Source organism: Grus americana, chromosome 22 (assembly GCF_028858705.1).
Source record: "Grus americana isolate bGruAme1 chromosome 22, bGruAme1.mat, whole genome shotgun sequence".
In the NCBI taxonomy this organism is placed as follows: domain Eukaryota; kingdom Metazoa; phylum Chordata; class Aves; order Gruiformes; family Gruidae; genus Grus; species Grus americana.
Genome location: NC_072873.1, coordinates 8283955 through 8296984, shown reverse-complemented (window position 1 = coordinate 8296984; position 13030 = coordinate 8283955). Strand labels below are relative to the sequence as shown.

The 13030-nt window shown below is 70.0% G+C and overlaps 1 protein-coding gene across 2 annotated transcripts; it reads right to left on the bottom strand.

Annotated features, from left to right (window-relative positions):
* Window positions 1-63: 63 nt before the first annotated feature.
* Window positions 64-10289, bottom strand: ADAM11 (ADAM metallopeptidase domain 11). Of its 2 annotated transcripts, XM_054801698.1 has the most exons (26): window positions 10061-10288; window positions 8855-9039; window positions 7295-7371; window positions 6827-6893; window positions 6203-6288; window positions 6037-6103; window positions 5818-5866; window positions 5654-5721; window positions 5231-5305; window positions 5033-5104; window positions 4414-4580; window positions 4253-4337; window positions 4082-4172; window positions 3920-3971; window positions 3670-3769; window positions 3277-3348; window positions 3066-3158; window positions 2869-2949; window positions 2732-2782; window positions 2043-2106; window positions 1850-1949; window positions 1651-1770; window positions 1392-1560; window positions 1198-1312; window positions 863-953; window positions 64-402 (listed from the first exon to the last, which is right to left on the bottom strand). In XM_054801698.1, the coding sequence occupies exons 1-26, from the start codon at window positions 10116-10118 to the stop codon at window positions 357-359; spliced, it is 2301 nt and encodes a 766-aa protein (XP_054657673.1). In that variant the 5' UTR covers window positions 10119-10288; the 3' UTR covers window positions 64-356. The 2 variants fall into 2 exon arrangements, with proteins under 2 accessions (XP_054657673.1, XP_054657672.1); XM_054801697.1 differs by having other exon boundaries at window positions 5654-5866; window positions 10061-10289.
* Window positions 10290-13030: the final 2741 nt, after the last annotated feature.

Here is a 13030-nt window from a genome sequence, read left to right as displayed (position 1 = left end):
AATGAGGCCGGGGGGGGGGGGGGAGAGCGGGGCGGCCCCGCTCAGGCCCCCCCAGACCTGCAACACAGAAGTGGGATGTGTTTAGTGTGGGGCTGTGACATGGGGGGGACACATGGGGGTACACTGAGCCGAAAAGAGCCAGAATGGGGTGGGGGGGGTGGGGAAGCTGCTGCCAGGCCCCCCCCAACCACCATCTCTTTTCAGCTGTGGGGGGCACAGAGATGGAGACAGCACGGCCGGACACACAGCGACACGGACAGACGGGCCCGGCCCGGGGGGGGGCTCCCACGCCGTCAGGCTGCCGGACGGTGACGGTGACAGTGACGGTGACGAGGAGGAGATGATGGGGGGGGTGGTTACACTCCCTGCTGCGCCGGGTCGTACCTTCCTCGGCGGATGTTCCTTGGGGGGCGGCGGGGGGAGAGGAGAGGAGCGTTAGTGCCACCCCCGTGTCCCCGCTGTTCCTCCCCAGTGTGTGTCCCCCCCGCAGCGTCCCTGGTCCCAGTGGCAGCGGACGTGTCCCAGGGCCAGGCAGGAGCATGCACATGGGGGCACCCACACAGCCCCCCCCCCCCCCACACCCCATGCTTGGGGACGGGCACGGCCAGGACTGAGCAAGGGGTCAGGGTGACAGCAGACCCCCCAATGCCATGGGTGGGCAGGGACAGGGGACAAGGGGATGAGGCGGGGACAGGGGGACCACACCGCAGGTGATGATTGATTTGGGGGGGGGGGCCCACCCGAGGGTGCCTGGGGTGTCCCCAGGAGGGCAGGGGCCCAGCCCTGGCGCAGTGACGATGCGTGGGGGGTACGTGGCCAGTGGCGGCAGCGGGAGGGGACGAGCCACGCAGCGGCTGCTTACTTAAATCCCCAGCCTGTCCCCCCTAGGACGATGGCAGCCACCAGCACGGCCCCTGCGATGGAGCCGATGATGATATTGGTGCCACTGGGACCTGTGACAGAGGGGACAAGGGGGAGGGGACAGGGACACTCATCAGTGGCGGGGACACAGGGGGACAACCCTGGGGCAGCCCCAGCGGGCAAGACCCAGCCATGCCCCAGTAGCACTGGGGGGGGGGACACGACACAGGGACCCCCCCTCGGAGCGGCTGGGGACAAAGCGAGATGCCCCAGCCTGTGGGGACTGGGGACAGCAAGGACATGGGGAGCCTGCCCCTCCCCGCGGGGCGCACGGACCCTTGTATCGCTCAGTCTCCCCTGTCGGCTTCGGCTCAGGGATGGGGTCGTAGACGCTGCAGTCCTTCCCCGTCCACTCGGCCCGACAGATGCACTTGCCCTCGTTGCTGCAAACCTGCGAGGGGACGGCGTCACCCCCCCCACTGCCATGACACCCACCCTGGGTGCCCTTTGTCCCCCGCCGTGTCCCTCACCCCGTGGTCGAAGCAGATCTTCCCGTCCCAGCTGCCGGGGCAGGAGCTGAAGTTAAAGGCGGTGGCTGGAAGGCATTTACGGTCGAGACACAGCATGCCAGGGCCGCACGGCGTCCCGTCCTCCACGTAGCTCAGGTCTGAGCCGTCCACCAGCTGCACGTGGCCTCCCCTGCGCCAGGACGGCGAGAGCGGGTGACACCGAGACACCTCCCCCCCCGCCATGTGGGGATGTCCCCGTCCCCATGGCGGTGGCGCCCACCTGCAGTCCACGTAGCGGTTTTGGTGGAAGAAGGTGGTGGTGGCGATCTCACCGCTGAGCTCGCCCAGCCGGGGCGCCCCCGAGATGTTGGCGCAGAGGAGGAAGCCGCAGAGGACGTCCCTGCAAGGTGCCGGTGGCATCACCCGCGTGGGCGGGTGGCCCCCCGGGAGGGGACACGGGGGGGACGGGGCTCACTCACTGCTTGTTGCACTGCAGCCAGCCCAGGCCCTCGCGCCCACAGTTGCCCCTCTCGGTCCCCTCCACGTTGAGCTTCTCGTAGCAGAAACGTTCGGCCGAGCCTGGGAGAAAACGGGTGTCACCGCCTGTCACCCCCTGTCACCCCCAGTCCCTCCCCTTTGCCCTGGCAAAGCTGCCCCGGGGCCGGCACTTACCGCGGCCCCACAGCGCATTGCACTGCCGGTCTCTGGTTTTGCAGCGCCCGCCGTAGCATCGTCCCTGGGGAGCAGGGAGAGGGGTCACGGGGCTGGAGAGGGGCTTGCACACGCGTGTGCGTGGCCACGGAGGTGGTGCAAGGCCACTGCCCCCCAGCATGTGCTCAGTGCCAGGACCACCGCCCCAGCTGCACGGGCCGGGGCGGGGGTTCATGTGGCCCGGGGAGCTGTGTGCGTGCACAGCCACGGGAGAGCGTTCGGGGCACGGGGCCCCACGTGCGCGTGGAAGGTTTGCACGGCCCTTGGCTGCAGACGCACGTGGATGAGGGAGGCTCGCACGGCCCGTGGCTGCGGGCACACGCACAGGAAAACTTGTGGGATACGGGGTGCGCGGCCACACCCCGAGGGCAGGCGCGTGGGGACCACAGCCCTGCGCGCAGGGTGGGGGGGTGACGATCGGGGAGGGCTCGCACACTGCGGGGACCCCGGCTACTGCGGGAGCCAGCTCACCCCAAAAACCCACACCCGTGCACGTCAGCGTGGCTCAGCCGTGGCTGCAGCTGTTGGCGTGTCCGAGCACAAGGAAGCCGGAGCCCACAGGGACGTGGGGGAGCCCAAGGGATGTGGCCAACCCCATGGGACGTGCCCGAGCCCCACGGCCGTGTCCCACCGCGCCAGGCCAGACTCACCTGCTCGTTTTCGCAGAAGTAGCCGTCCAGCTTGTGGAGGTTGGGAGGACACTGGGGACACACGGAGAAGAAGACGGGTGATGCCGCGGGGACCCGCAGTGTGGTCCCCCCCCCGTAGCCCCCCCAGCCCGGCTCACCTGGCTGGAATCCCCGGTGCAGCTCTCGGGGATGTCACACTCGTTCACGGCCTCCCGGCAGGACACGCCGCGTGGCTCATACTGCACCCGGGGCACGAAGCCGCGAGGTCAGGAGCCCGCGGCACAGGAACCCCGGTGACTCGCAGGAGCTGGCCCCGCGGGACGCCGGATCAGTGTCCCCCCCCCCGGCCCCGCACCTTGCAGCCTTTGCAGCAGAGCCCGTCGCTGCACATGGCGTCGTGGGTCAGCGTGCACTTCTTGCAGCAGTTGCCCCCGCTCTTTGCGCACTCCTGCCGGGACAGCGATCGGCACGGCACGTCAGCCCCCCGGCAATGCCAGCAGCCCCCCCAGCAATGCCAGCAGCCCCCCCGGCACGGCCGTGGCAAGCAGAGGCCGGTCCCCGCTCACCGCCAGCGAGCCGCAGTCGCACTCCTCTCCCGCCTCCACGAAGCCGTTGCCGCACTCTGGAGGGTCCAGGAGCTGCCGGGACCGAGAGGACGGGGGAGCAAGAGATGCTGGGGGGGCCCTGAGCCGGGTGCTGCCACGAGCCCCCCCAAAAAGGGCATCATGTGCCTAGGGGAACGGCAGGACCCCCGAACCGCCTGCTTTTCGCTGTCAAGCGCGAGGGTCCGGCTCTGTCCCTCACTGGGGACACCGAGTTCAACGCCGGCACCATTACCTTGGACATGGCAGGGGCTGGGGGAGACCGCGAGTCCCGAGGGACCCTCGGAGCCACCCCCGGGACATCGCTCCCTGCCTGCAGTGGCTGCCCCGGGGGGGGGGGTCGGGGGGCGCTGTTACCTTCAGGGGTTTGTTGAAGAGGCAGCTGCCGCCGCCGTCCTGCAGGAACTGGTTGTACTCGTCGATGCTGCAGCGGGAGAACTTCCGCGGGAGGTAGTACCTGCGGGGCGGGGGTCACTGTCACCCCACACACACTCGGGTGGCATCACCGGGCACGGCTGGTCACCCAAAATGGGGCAGGAGCCCTGGTGATGCCCCTGCCGGGAGCGGTGACACGATGGCGGCGGCGCCACCCCGAGCGGGCACCCACCCTGTGTCCTCCATGATGCAGCCCAGCCACGAGTCCGGACACCGGCAGTCCCCTGGGAGGAGAGGAGAGGGGCAGGGGGTGCTGGCTGCCCCCCCGCTGGCTTGGTGGCACCGCAGTGTCCCCCGGTGTCCCCACCCCGTTCCTGGGGGGGGTGGCGGGTACCTGCTGCCACGCGGTGCTTGTTCCACATCATGCCCACGTTCTGCCCCAGTGTCTGCGCCAGCGTCACCGCCATGGCCGCCACGTTGCCGTACTGCGCAGGAGGGACGGGGGAGTCACCGGCGGGACCCCCCCATCCTCAGCCCGCTCTCACAGGGGTCTCGCCGCACCCACCTCGTTGACACCCCCGGCACGGGTGGGCGAGCAGATGCCCCCCACGAAGGCGGTGCCGCTGCGGCTGCTCTGAAACGTCCGACCCCTGCGAGGAAGAGGACGGTGGGGACGGGGGACGGTGGCTCCCGGCCCTGGGGAGGTGACACGGCCGCGGTGCTCACGAGAAGAGGTGGACGGTGTCGCTCTGCTCCGCCGGCCCCTCGCGCCGGTACTTCACGAACTCATTGAGCGTCTCCAGGGAATCTTCCCCCATCCGGATCCGGTCCTCTGAGGCCCACGTCTCCATGGCCACCAGCACGATGCGTGTGTTGAGCTGCTCCTTGTAGATCTGCAGGGACGAGGGGACGGCGCTGGGGATGAAACCTGTCCCCGGGACAAACCCACCGGCTACCAGGGACAAACCCCTGGAGGGAAAATCCCCAGAGATAACCCATCAGGTGCCGGGCACGCACCCTCTGGGGACAAACCCCCAGTGGGACAAACCCCCTGGGGACAAACCCTCAAGGGACCAACCAACCCACCCGGTGCAGAGAACCGACCCCTGCGGACAGACCCCCCCCAGGACAAACCCACCAGGAACTGGGGACAAGGCCCCCAGGGACAAATCCAGCCGGGCCAGGGACAAACTGCCTGGGGCCAAACCCACCAGCTGCTGGGGACAGTCCCCTCAAGGACGAACCCCCAGTGGGACAAACCTCCAGAGGACAATCCCCCCAGGGACAAACCTCCCCAGGGACCAACCCCCCCCCGGGACAAACCCCCCCCCCCCCAGGCACAAACCATGTCGGCCAGGTTGACCACGGACTTGGCAAAGTTGCTGGTGAGAACCACGGACTTGCGGAGCTGCAGGAACTGGGGGGGCACGAGGGGCCAGGTTAGGCTGGGACGGACGGACGGATGCATGCGCGCGCGCACACACCCCCCCCCCCCCCCCCCCCGACCCCGCAGCCCACCGGCCCCGGGACCCCCCGCGCTTACCAGCTGGTGGTCGTTCACCACGGCCAGCTCGATGTACTTGGTCTCGCTGTGCACCGTGTGCTGGGCTCGGCGTACCTGCCGGCGGGAGCCCACGGCTGAGCCGGCTGCGGCAGCATCCGCCCACGGAGCCCCTTTCGCCGCTGCCCGCGAGGGACATTTGGGACACGGGGAGGGGGGGAGGCACCCGGGTGGGCTGGGGACGGATCCCCCCCCCCCGGTACTGCCCGCGGGTCCCCAGGGCATCCCTGCGAGCGGCATCCTGCAAACGCGTCCTCAGCGCCCACGAACCAGCCCGGCAGCGCCCGCAACGGAGCTGCGCTGTGGGCGAGCGGCCACCCCAGGGAGGCTGAGCCGGCAGCCGGAGGCCAACTGGGGCCAAGTGTCCTTGTCCCCTGCCCCGTGGCCCCCGCCGTCCCCGCTAACCTGCCGCCGCCGCCGCCGCTTTGGTAACCCGCCTGCGAGGTGCTGGTTCAGCGCAGGGAAGAGGCAGCCTGGAGGGAAGGGACGGAGCTGGCGGGGCGCAGGACACGGGGCCACCGGGGCCACCAGTCCTCGGGGACGAGCACCAGCCCCACACAAAGGCTGACCTGGCCGGGCGCAGCTGGGGACGCGCTGGACGACGTGTGGTCGAAGGCCCTGACAGGGAGAGACGAGTGTCACGGCCACGCATGGACCCAACGGTGTGGACTCGGGGGGCTGCTGCATCCCCGTGTCCCCAAGACCGTTCCCAAACCACAGCCAGACCCGTAAGGCTGCGGTGGGGAAACCGAGGCAGGCACCCGGCGGGTCCCAGTGCCACCGCTCACCTGCCCGTGCGCGGCGCCCGCCTGGGGCTCGATCAAGTAGGTGGCTCGGCCGTCCGAGAAGACCCCGCTGCAAAGAGGGACAGGGGTGGGAGGGTGCTGGGGGCGCAGCCCTCCCTGCCCCCCCCCTTCGGGCCGCCCGGCAGCGGGGGGCACTCGGGGTACTCACCGCAGGCCCTGGCAGCTGGAGAGAGCTGCGAAGGAGCGGGGCTGCCCCCGGACCCGGCCCTGGTAGTAGCAGTGCTCCCCCGCGCCCTGCCAGAGGCGAGAGGCGGCTGAGCCCCACGGCCCCTGCCCCCGGTCCCATCCTGCCCGCTGCTGCGCAGGCAGCTGCCCCCCTCGCCGGCACCCCCACCCTCAGGCTGGTGGCTCTGGGGTTCGCTGCCTGGCACCCCTGGGTGCCCGGGGTGGGGGGGGGCACCCACCGCAAGGCTGGCAGCGTGGCAGCGTGCACCAAAGCGCCCTGGGGATCACCCATCATGCCAGCACCCATGGGAGGGAGATCAGCACCCATCACCCAGAGGCAGCACCCTGATGGGTGAGCTGGGCACCCCAGGGGTGGGGGGGGGCCCCCTGAGGCCACGTGAGTGGAGATGCCGAACTGCCGGCGGCCATTGCTGGCCTTCTGCTGGCCTTGGCAATCTGCCGCCACGACCCCCGAGCTGGCACGGCGCGGCACAGCATGGTGCGGCATGGCACAACGTGGCATGGGATGGCACGGCGTGGCGGGATATGGTGTGGCACGGCATGGAATGGCATGGTACGGCATGGCGCGGTGCGGCACGCAGCTTACCGTGCTGTGGCTGCCGTTGCTGCCCGCACCAACGTGCCGCTCCACGTAGTGGGAGGCGAGGAGGTGGCTGCCGGGAGCAGGCGGGGGGTGAGAGGCCGCAGTGGTGGGGAGGAAGAGGAAGAAGAGGAGGAGGAGGGGGACAGCAGTGGCTGTGGCCCTGCCAGCAGCACCCTCATCATGCACCCACCCACCACCGTGCACGCGGCATCACCCTGGTGCGGGACCCCCTCGCTATGGGGGGTGCTGGCACCCAGAGGCCCCTCTCCCCCCCCACCCTGCACTCCCCAGCTCAGCCCCCCCGTACTGCAGCTGGGACGGCGCCGCGCGACCCACCCCGTCCCCAAGGACCCCCCCGGCTCCTCCACCCCCTCCCTCCTGACGGGGGGGGGCAGCGGCAGCCCCACGGCGGGTGTCCCCAACCCCACAGCGGGTGCCCCCCGCCCCCCCGGGACCCCCAGGGCCGCTCACTGGTTCAGCTGGAGGTCGAGGGTGAAGGCCGAGCCGAAGGCGCGCACCACGAAGCTCACCCTTGCCAGGTGCAGCCCCTGCAGGCGAGCCGGAGCTGTCAGCCCCCCCGCTCCGTGCCCACTTGGGAAATTTTCTTTTCCCAAAGAAAATTAAAATAACAATTAAAAAAAAAAAAAAAACCCAACCCAAATATGCAGCCTTTAAAGGTGCACTTTTATTTTTAACCCCCAAACATTAAATATAAAGGAAAACGCTGGGGTTTTGCCCCAAAATCGTCACTCCCGCGGCGCTGGAAGGGCACCTGCAGCCAGTCGCCCGCCTCCTCAGGAGCCACGTTTGGGTGGGGGCTGCTGGAACACCTCCGACCCCCCCGGCAGGCCCAGCTGGGCCGCAGCAGCGCCAAGCCGGCGTTTCACCCGCCCTGCGGCGCCCGTCGCTCCTGACCTAATTCCTGCCGGCGGCAGCGGGAGCCGCGCTCTGCGGCGTCTGCCTGAGACCTGGTAAACTCGCCGCACGGGTGAGGGTCCACCACTGGCAGCGAGTCCCTCGGGAACGCCCCCCTCCGGCTTCGCACCAGGGGAAACGGCGGCCAGGAAAAGCCAAACCTTTCCGGGGGTGCCCCGACCCCTTGCTGGGACCCGGCGCAGCTCGGGACAGTGACGCGGGGACAAGCACTCTGCCACGGGATGTCCTGGGACAAGGCCGCATTCGCCGGGTCAGGCTCAGCGGGGCTCTGCCGGTGCTGCCGCTGGAACCCAACCCCGGATCCCCCGGGATCCGCAGCTGTTCCTTCCCCCCGCGACGCCCTGGCTTAACGCCTCCCTAAAATCCCGCCAGCACCGGCAGCAGCCTGGCCACCCCCCGGCATTTCCCGGCGTCCGGCGGTTTTACTTAACGCCGGGTTTAAATCACCTTTGCAGCTATTGCAGCTCATTATTTCACCTTTTATCCGGCGAGGATGGGGGGGATCGATGCTGCCAGCCTCCGCAGCCGCCACCGCCTCTTTGAAAGCATCAACACCCCCCCCGTGCCGAGTGGGACACGTGTGCCAGCTCCCCGAAACACCGGGCAACCAGCCGCCGGCCGCAGGGTGAAGGTCACCGGCCAGCGTGGATGAACCGAGACCGGGAGGGGACAACGGCCGCGGCTCGGGGCCGGCAGTGGGTGGGATGCGTGGGGCTGCTCCCACGTGTGGCCTGGATCCATCCTCCCCGGCGCCAGAGCCATGAGCCCATTCATTCTGCAGGAGCCCTGCCTGCTGCCTGCCTGCTGCCTGCCTGCTGCCTGCCTGCCCGCTCCCATTTCAGCTCTCCTAACGCCCGCGCGCAGCGCCGGTACCCAGATTTAATGGGATTTCGCGGCACACATCGGTGCCCGGCCGGGGGGGGATGGCAGCGGCACAGTCCCCGGGGGGATGAAGGCTCCTGTTCGGGATGTCCCTGGCCATGCGTGTGCCGGGGTGCAGCCGGGCCGGTGACGGCAGCCGCATGGGGACCTGCCCACCCACCCGGGGACCCCAGAAGGAGCGGGGGGGTGTGGGGGGTTTCGCAGTTCACTTACAGGGCCGCCTCCTCCTCCTCCAGGCTCATTCCTGACCCTGGTGTCCAGCTGATGCTTCTGGACTTCTCCTCCTGAGCTCTGCCCCACCAACCTGCTGGGGTGGGTGATTTGGGAAACCACCCGCCCGTCCTGCCATCCGGCCCGGGGGAGCCTCCGCTGCAGCGAGCCGGCCTGCGCGGCGGGACCTGCGGGCGAGGGGAGCCGGTCATGGTGGCCTGGGGGCCCGGGCACGGGGGGCTGGGGGCGAGGAGTGATGGGGATGTGCTCTGGGGGTGGCCCAAGCGTGGCGTTGCACCCCAAAGGGGACACCCGTGTCCCAGAGGGGACACCCAGGAGAGTGGAGGGTTGGTATGGGGACACGTCCCGGGGTGGATGGCTGGGGGACATGGGGGGGGCACCCAGGTATGGCGGTGTGCCCAGGAGGGGACACCCAGGAAGCAGGGGCTGGGGGTGCCCAGGGGACGTGGGGAACCAGTATGGGGACACATCTGGGAGGGGACGCTCAGGGGGCTCAGATACAGTGACACGTCCTGGGGGGGACGCCCAGGGGACACGGGTGGCTGGTGAAGAGGCACATCCCAGAGGGGGGGCACCCAGGGGATGTGGGGGACCCAGAAATACCATCGCATGGGGGGGGGGGGGGGTTGGGCACAGCAGCGCATCCTGGAGGGGACGTCCAGGGGACACATCCCGAGGGGACACCCAGGGGACGTGGGGGGGCCAGCATGGAGACACGTCCCGAGGGGAGACAGGAGGCTGCTACGGGGACACCTCCCAAGGGGACACCGAGGGGACATGGAGGGCTGGTGGGGGGACACCTCCGGAGGGGACACCGGAGGGCTGCTCTGGGGACACATCCCAAGGGGACACGGAGGGCCGCGGTAGGGACATCTCCTGGGGACACCCGGGGGACGGGGGGGCCGCAATGGGGACACCTCCCGGGAGGACACGGAGGGCTGGCACGGGGCCCCTCCCGCGGGGACCCCCGGACAAGGGGGGGGGTCGGGCCGGGCCGGGGGCGGCAGGTGCGGGGGGGGGAGGGGGGGGGGACGCGGGCCCGGCCCCTCCCGGGGCGCTGCGGGGCGGCGCTGCGGAAAAATGTGTCGATGCAGCGAAAAAGCCGCAGCGGCGGCAGCGGCGGGGCCGGGACCGGGGCCGGGAGCGGAGCGGGGCCGGGAGCGGAGCGGGGCCGGGGCCGGGACCTACCTGCCCGCGGGGTGAGCGAGAGGAGCGCGGCCAGCAGCCAGCCCCGCAGCGGGCTCATGGCTCCCTCATAATCCGAGCGCGGCCGCGCCGGGCCCGCGGAGCCGGGGACCGTCCTGCCCGTCCCGCCCGTCCCTCCGCCCCGGGCCGGGCAGGGAGCGGCCGCCGGGCCGGGAGCGCCGCCCCCGCCCCCTGCACGCGCGCACGGCACCGGGCCCGCCGCCCCTCGCGCCCCCCCCCCCCGTCCGCCGCCGTCCGCCGCCCGCCGCCGCCGCCACCGGCACCGGCGCCGGCAGCGGCACCGGCAGCGCCCGGCCCGCCCCGCCCCGGCCCGCCCCGGCCCCGCCGCCCCCCATCCCCCCGGCCCCCCCCCCGCTTCGCCCCGGCTGCCGCAGCGCCGCTGGCACCCCCGCGGCATTGCAGCACCGGCAGCGCCGGGGCCGGGCCGGTGCGGGACCCCCTGGCCGGTACCACCCACCGGTATCCCCCCCGCCCCAGAGCACCCCCCGGTACCGTATCCCGTGCCGGCACTGGAGCCCGCCCGCCCCTACCGGGGCCCCCAGCTGGGACTGGAGCCCCCACCCGCACCGGACCCCCAGCTGGGACGGGGGTGCTGCAGCCAGCACCAGACACCCCCCCCCCGTCCCCCCCCAGTACTGGGACCCCCAGCCAGCACCAGACACACCCCCCCCCCCAGTACCGGGACCCCCAGCCAGTATGGGACACCCCCCACCGGTACTGGGCTTCCCAGCCAGCACCAGACCACACACACACCAGTACAGCACCCCCACCCACCAGTACCAGGACCCCACCACACCAGTACTGCCCCCCCCCAGTACTGGGCCCCCAGCAGGAATTGGAGCCCCCAGCTGGGACTGAAGCCCCCCAGCCCATACCGAGCCCCCCCCCCCCGAGCTGGTCCCAGCCCCCCCAGCTGGGACTGAGTCCCTGCCTGCTCCCCGGTCTCTAACTGGTCCCCAGCCAGTTCCAGGGTGCCCGCCCAGCACCAGGCCCCTCCAGGCAGTTCTGGGGCTTCCAACTGGTACCAAGCCCCCAGCCAGTGCCAGGACCCCCAGCCACTGCCAGAGCCCCCCAGCTGGGACTGAAGCCCCCCCAGCCCGTACCGAGCCCCCCCAGCTGGTCCTTAGTCCCTAACTGGTCCTGGGACCCAGCTCCGGATGGGGCCAGGGGTCCCATGGCAGGGTGCTGAACCCGGGGTGCCAGCACCCACAGCACTTGGGGAATCAGGTTGATCCTGGACCGTCACCAGTGGGTGGGTGCTGTGGGGTCCGTGGTCCCCCCCCAGCCATAACCCTCAGGAAGCACCAGGAACAGGGGCACCCTCCTGGGTTGCCCCGATTTCGGGGGACACTGCAAGGCCACATTCCCTACCTGGGGATAACGGAACAATTTTTGGTAGAAAAAAGCCCCAATAAAGTCCTGGTTATTGCAGGTGGGGGATGGAGGGGGGGTACGGCGTGGTGGGTGTGGGAGAGGGACACTCAGCCCCGCGTGGGCCACCAGCACCCACAGGAGGGACCATCCTGGGGGGGGACGGGGGCGATGGACCCTCTGGGCAGCGCAGGGGGGGACTCATCCCTCCGTCGCAGAGATGGGGCTGGAGGTGGGACAGAGACCTCCTGGAGCCCATCGGCCCCAACCCTGCTCCGGGGGGCTCAGGGCCATACCCAGGCGGGTGCTGGGTGTCCCCGCAGGTGGTGATGGGCAGCCCCTGCCCGCATTTGGTGGGGACGAGGGGCACGGCTCAGCCACCATGGCGCTGCAGAGCGGTGGGGGAATTAAAGCACTTCGGGGTCCCCCAGCTCATCCCAGAGGCCAGCCGCCCTGGGAAGGCCCTGGAGCCCCCCAAAAAGACCAAGCCAGGGGTCCCGAAGCCCCAGTTCACATCCCTCACCCCCCTCTGGGACAACTCATCCCACGTTTAAACCTTTTGACCCATTTGGCATTACCACCCCAGCTCAAACCCTCCTGCACCGCCTCGGGTCTGGCTCCAGCCCCCTCCCTGGAGCAGCCAGCACCCGGGGGGGCTCCGGCATCTCTGGGGACAACACCACACCCCTCCTCCTCCTCCCACGGCCACGATGAACCCAGGGAAAGGATTCCCTGCACGTGCCAGCACCCAGCCCCTCCCCGCCATGTGCATCCCCCCCTCCCCATGGACCCCCCCTCTTCTCCAAGCGCCCTCCTTCCCCCCGGAGCCCCTGCACCCGCTCCCTGTCCCCCAGCTCCGCAGCCCAAAGCCGCCCGTGAAAGCGCCAGCCCGGCCTCGCTGGGAAGTTTGTGGAGTATTTTGAGCAGTGAGTCACGGCGGCGCATCGGGCCCCCTCCCCGCCTGCGCCAAAACCCACCTTGACACCCTCGTTAACAACGGCCGCTTTGGTTTTCATCACTTTTGTGCAAAAGTGGGGGGCAGAAGCGTTTAGATGTGCGGGGGGTGAAGGCGGGATGGGGCAGGGGTGTGCCTGAGGTCAGGGAGGGGGATAAACCCCAACCCTCCTCCTTCCTCTCCCCAAGCTCTGCCGCTCACCTCGTTATCATCAACGCTTCGCAGAGCCTTAACGAACTGAAACCCGCAGCAGCTCCAGGATGGAGGGGGGCAGGTTCATCTCAGCCTGGTTTTAGCAGGGAAGAGCTGCTGAGGCTGGGGGGGAAGGGGGGGTGTCACATGCACCCCCACAGCAGATCCCCCCCTTCTCCCAGGTGCACGGGGGCTGGCACACGCGCGTGCGGGGAAGCTTCTCCCACGCTGGTTTTGTCAGACAGCTGCGCCGGGGGAACAGGCTCTGGGAAATGCTGATCATCTCCCTGGCCACGCTGTGGGGCAGATCAGCCCCACACCCCCCTCTCCTGCAGCTTTGAAGCCGCGACCTGCTGCCCTCAGACCTTCATCTTCCTCCGCACCATAATTAGTCACAGGAACGGGGTGAGGAACCTGCAGCATCAAGCACAGCA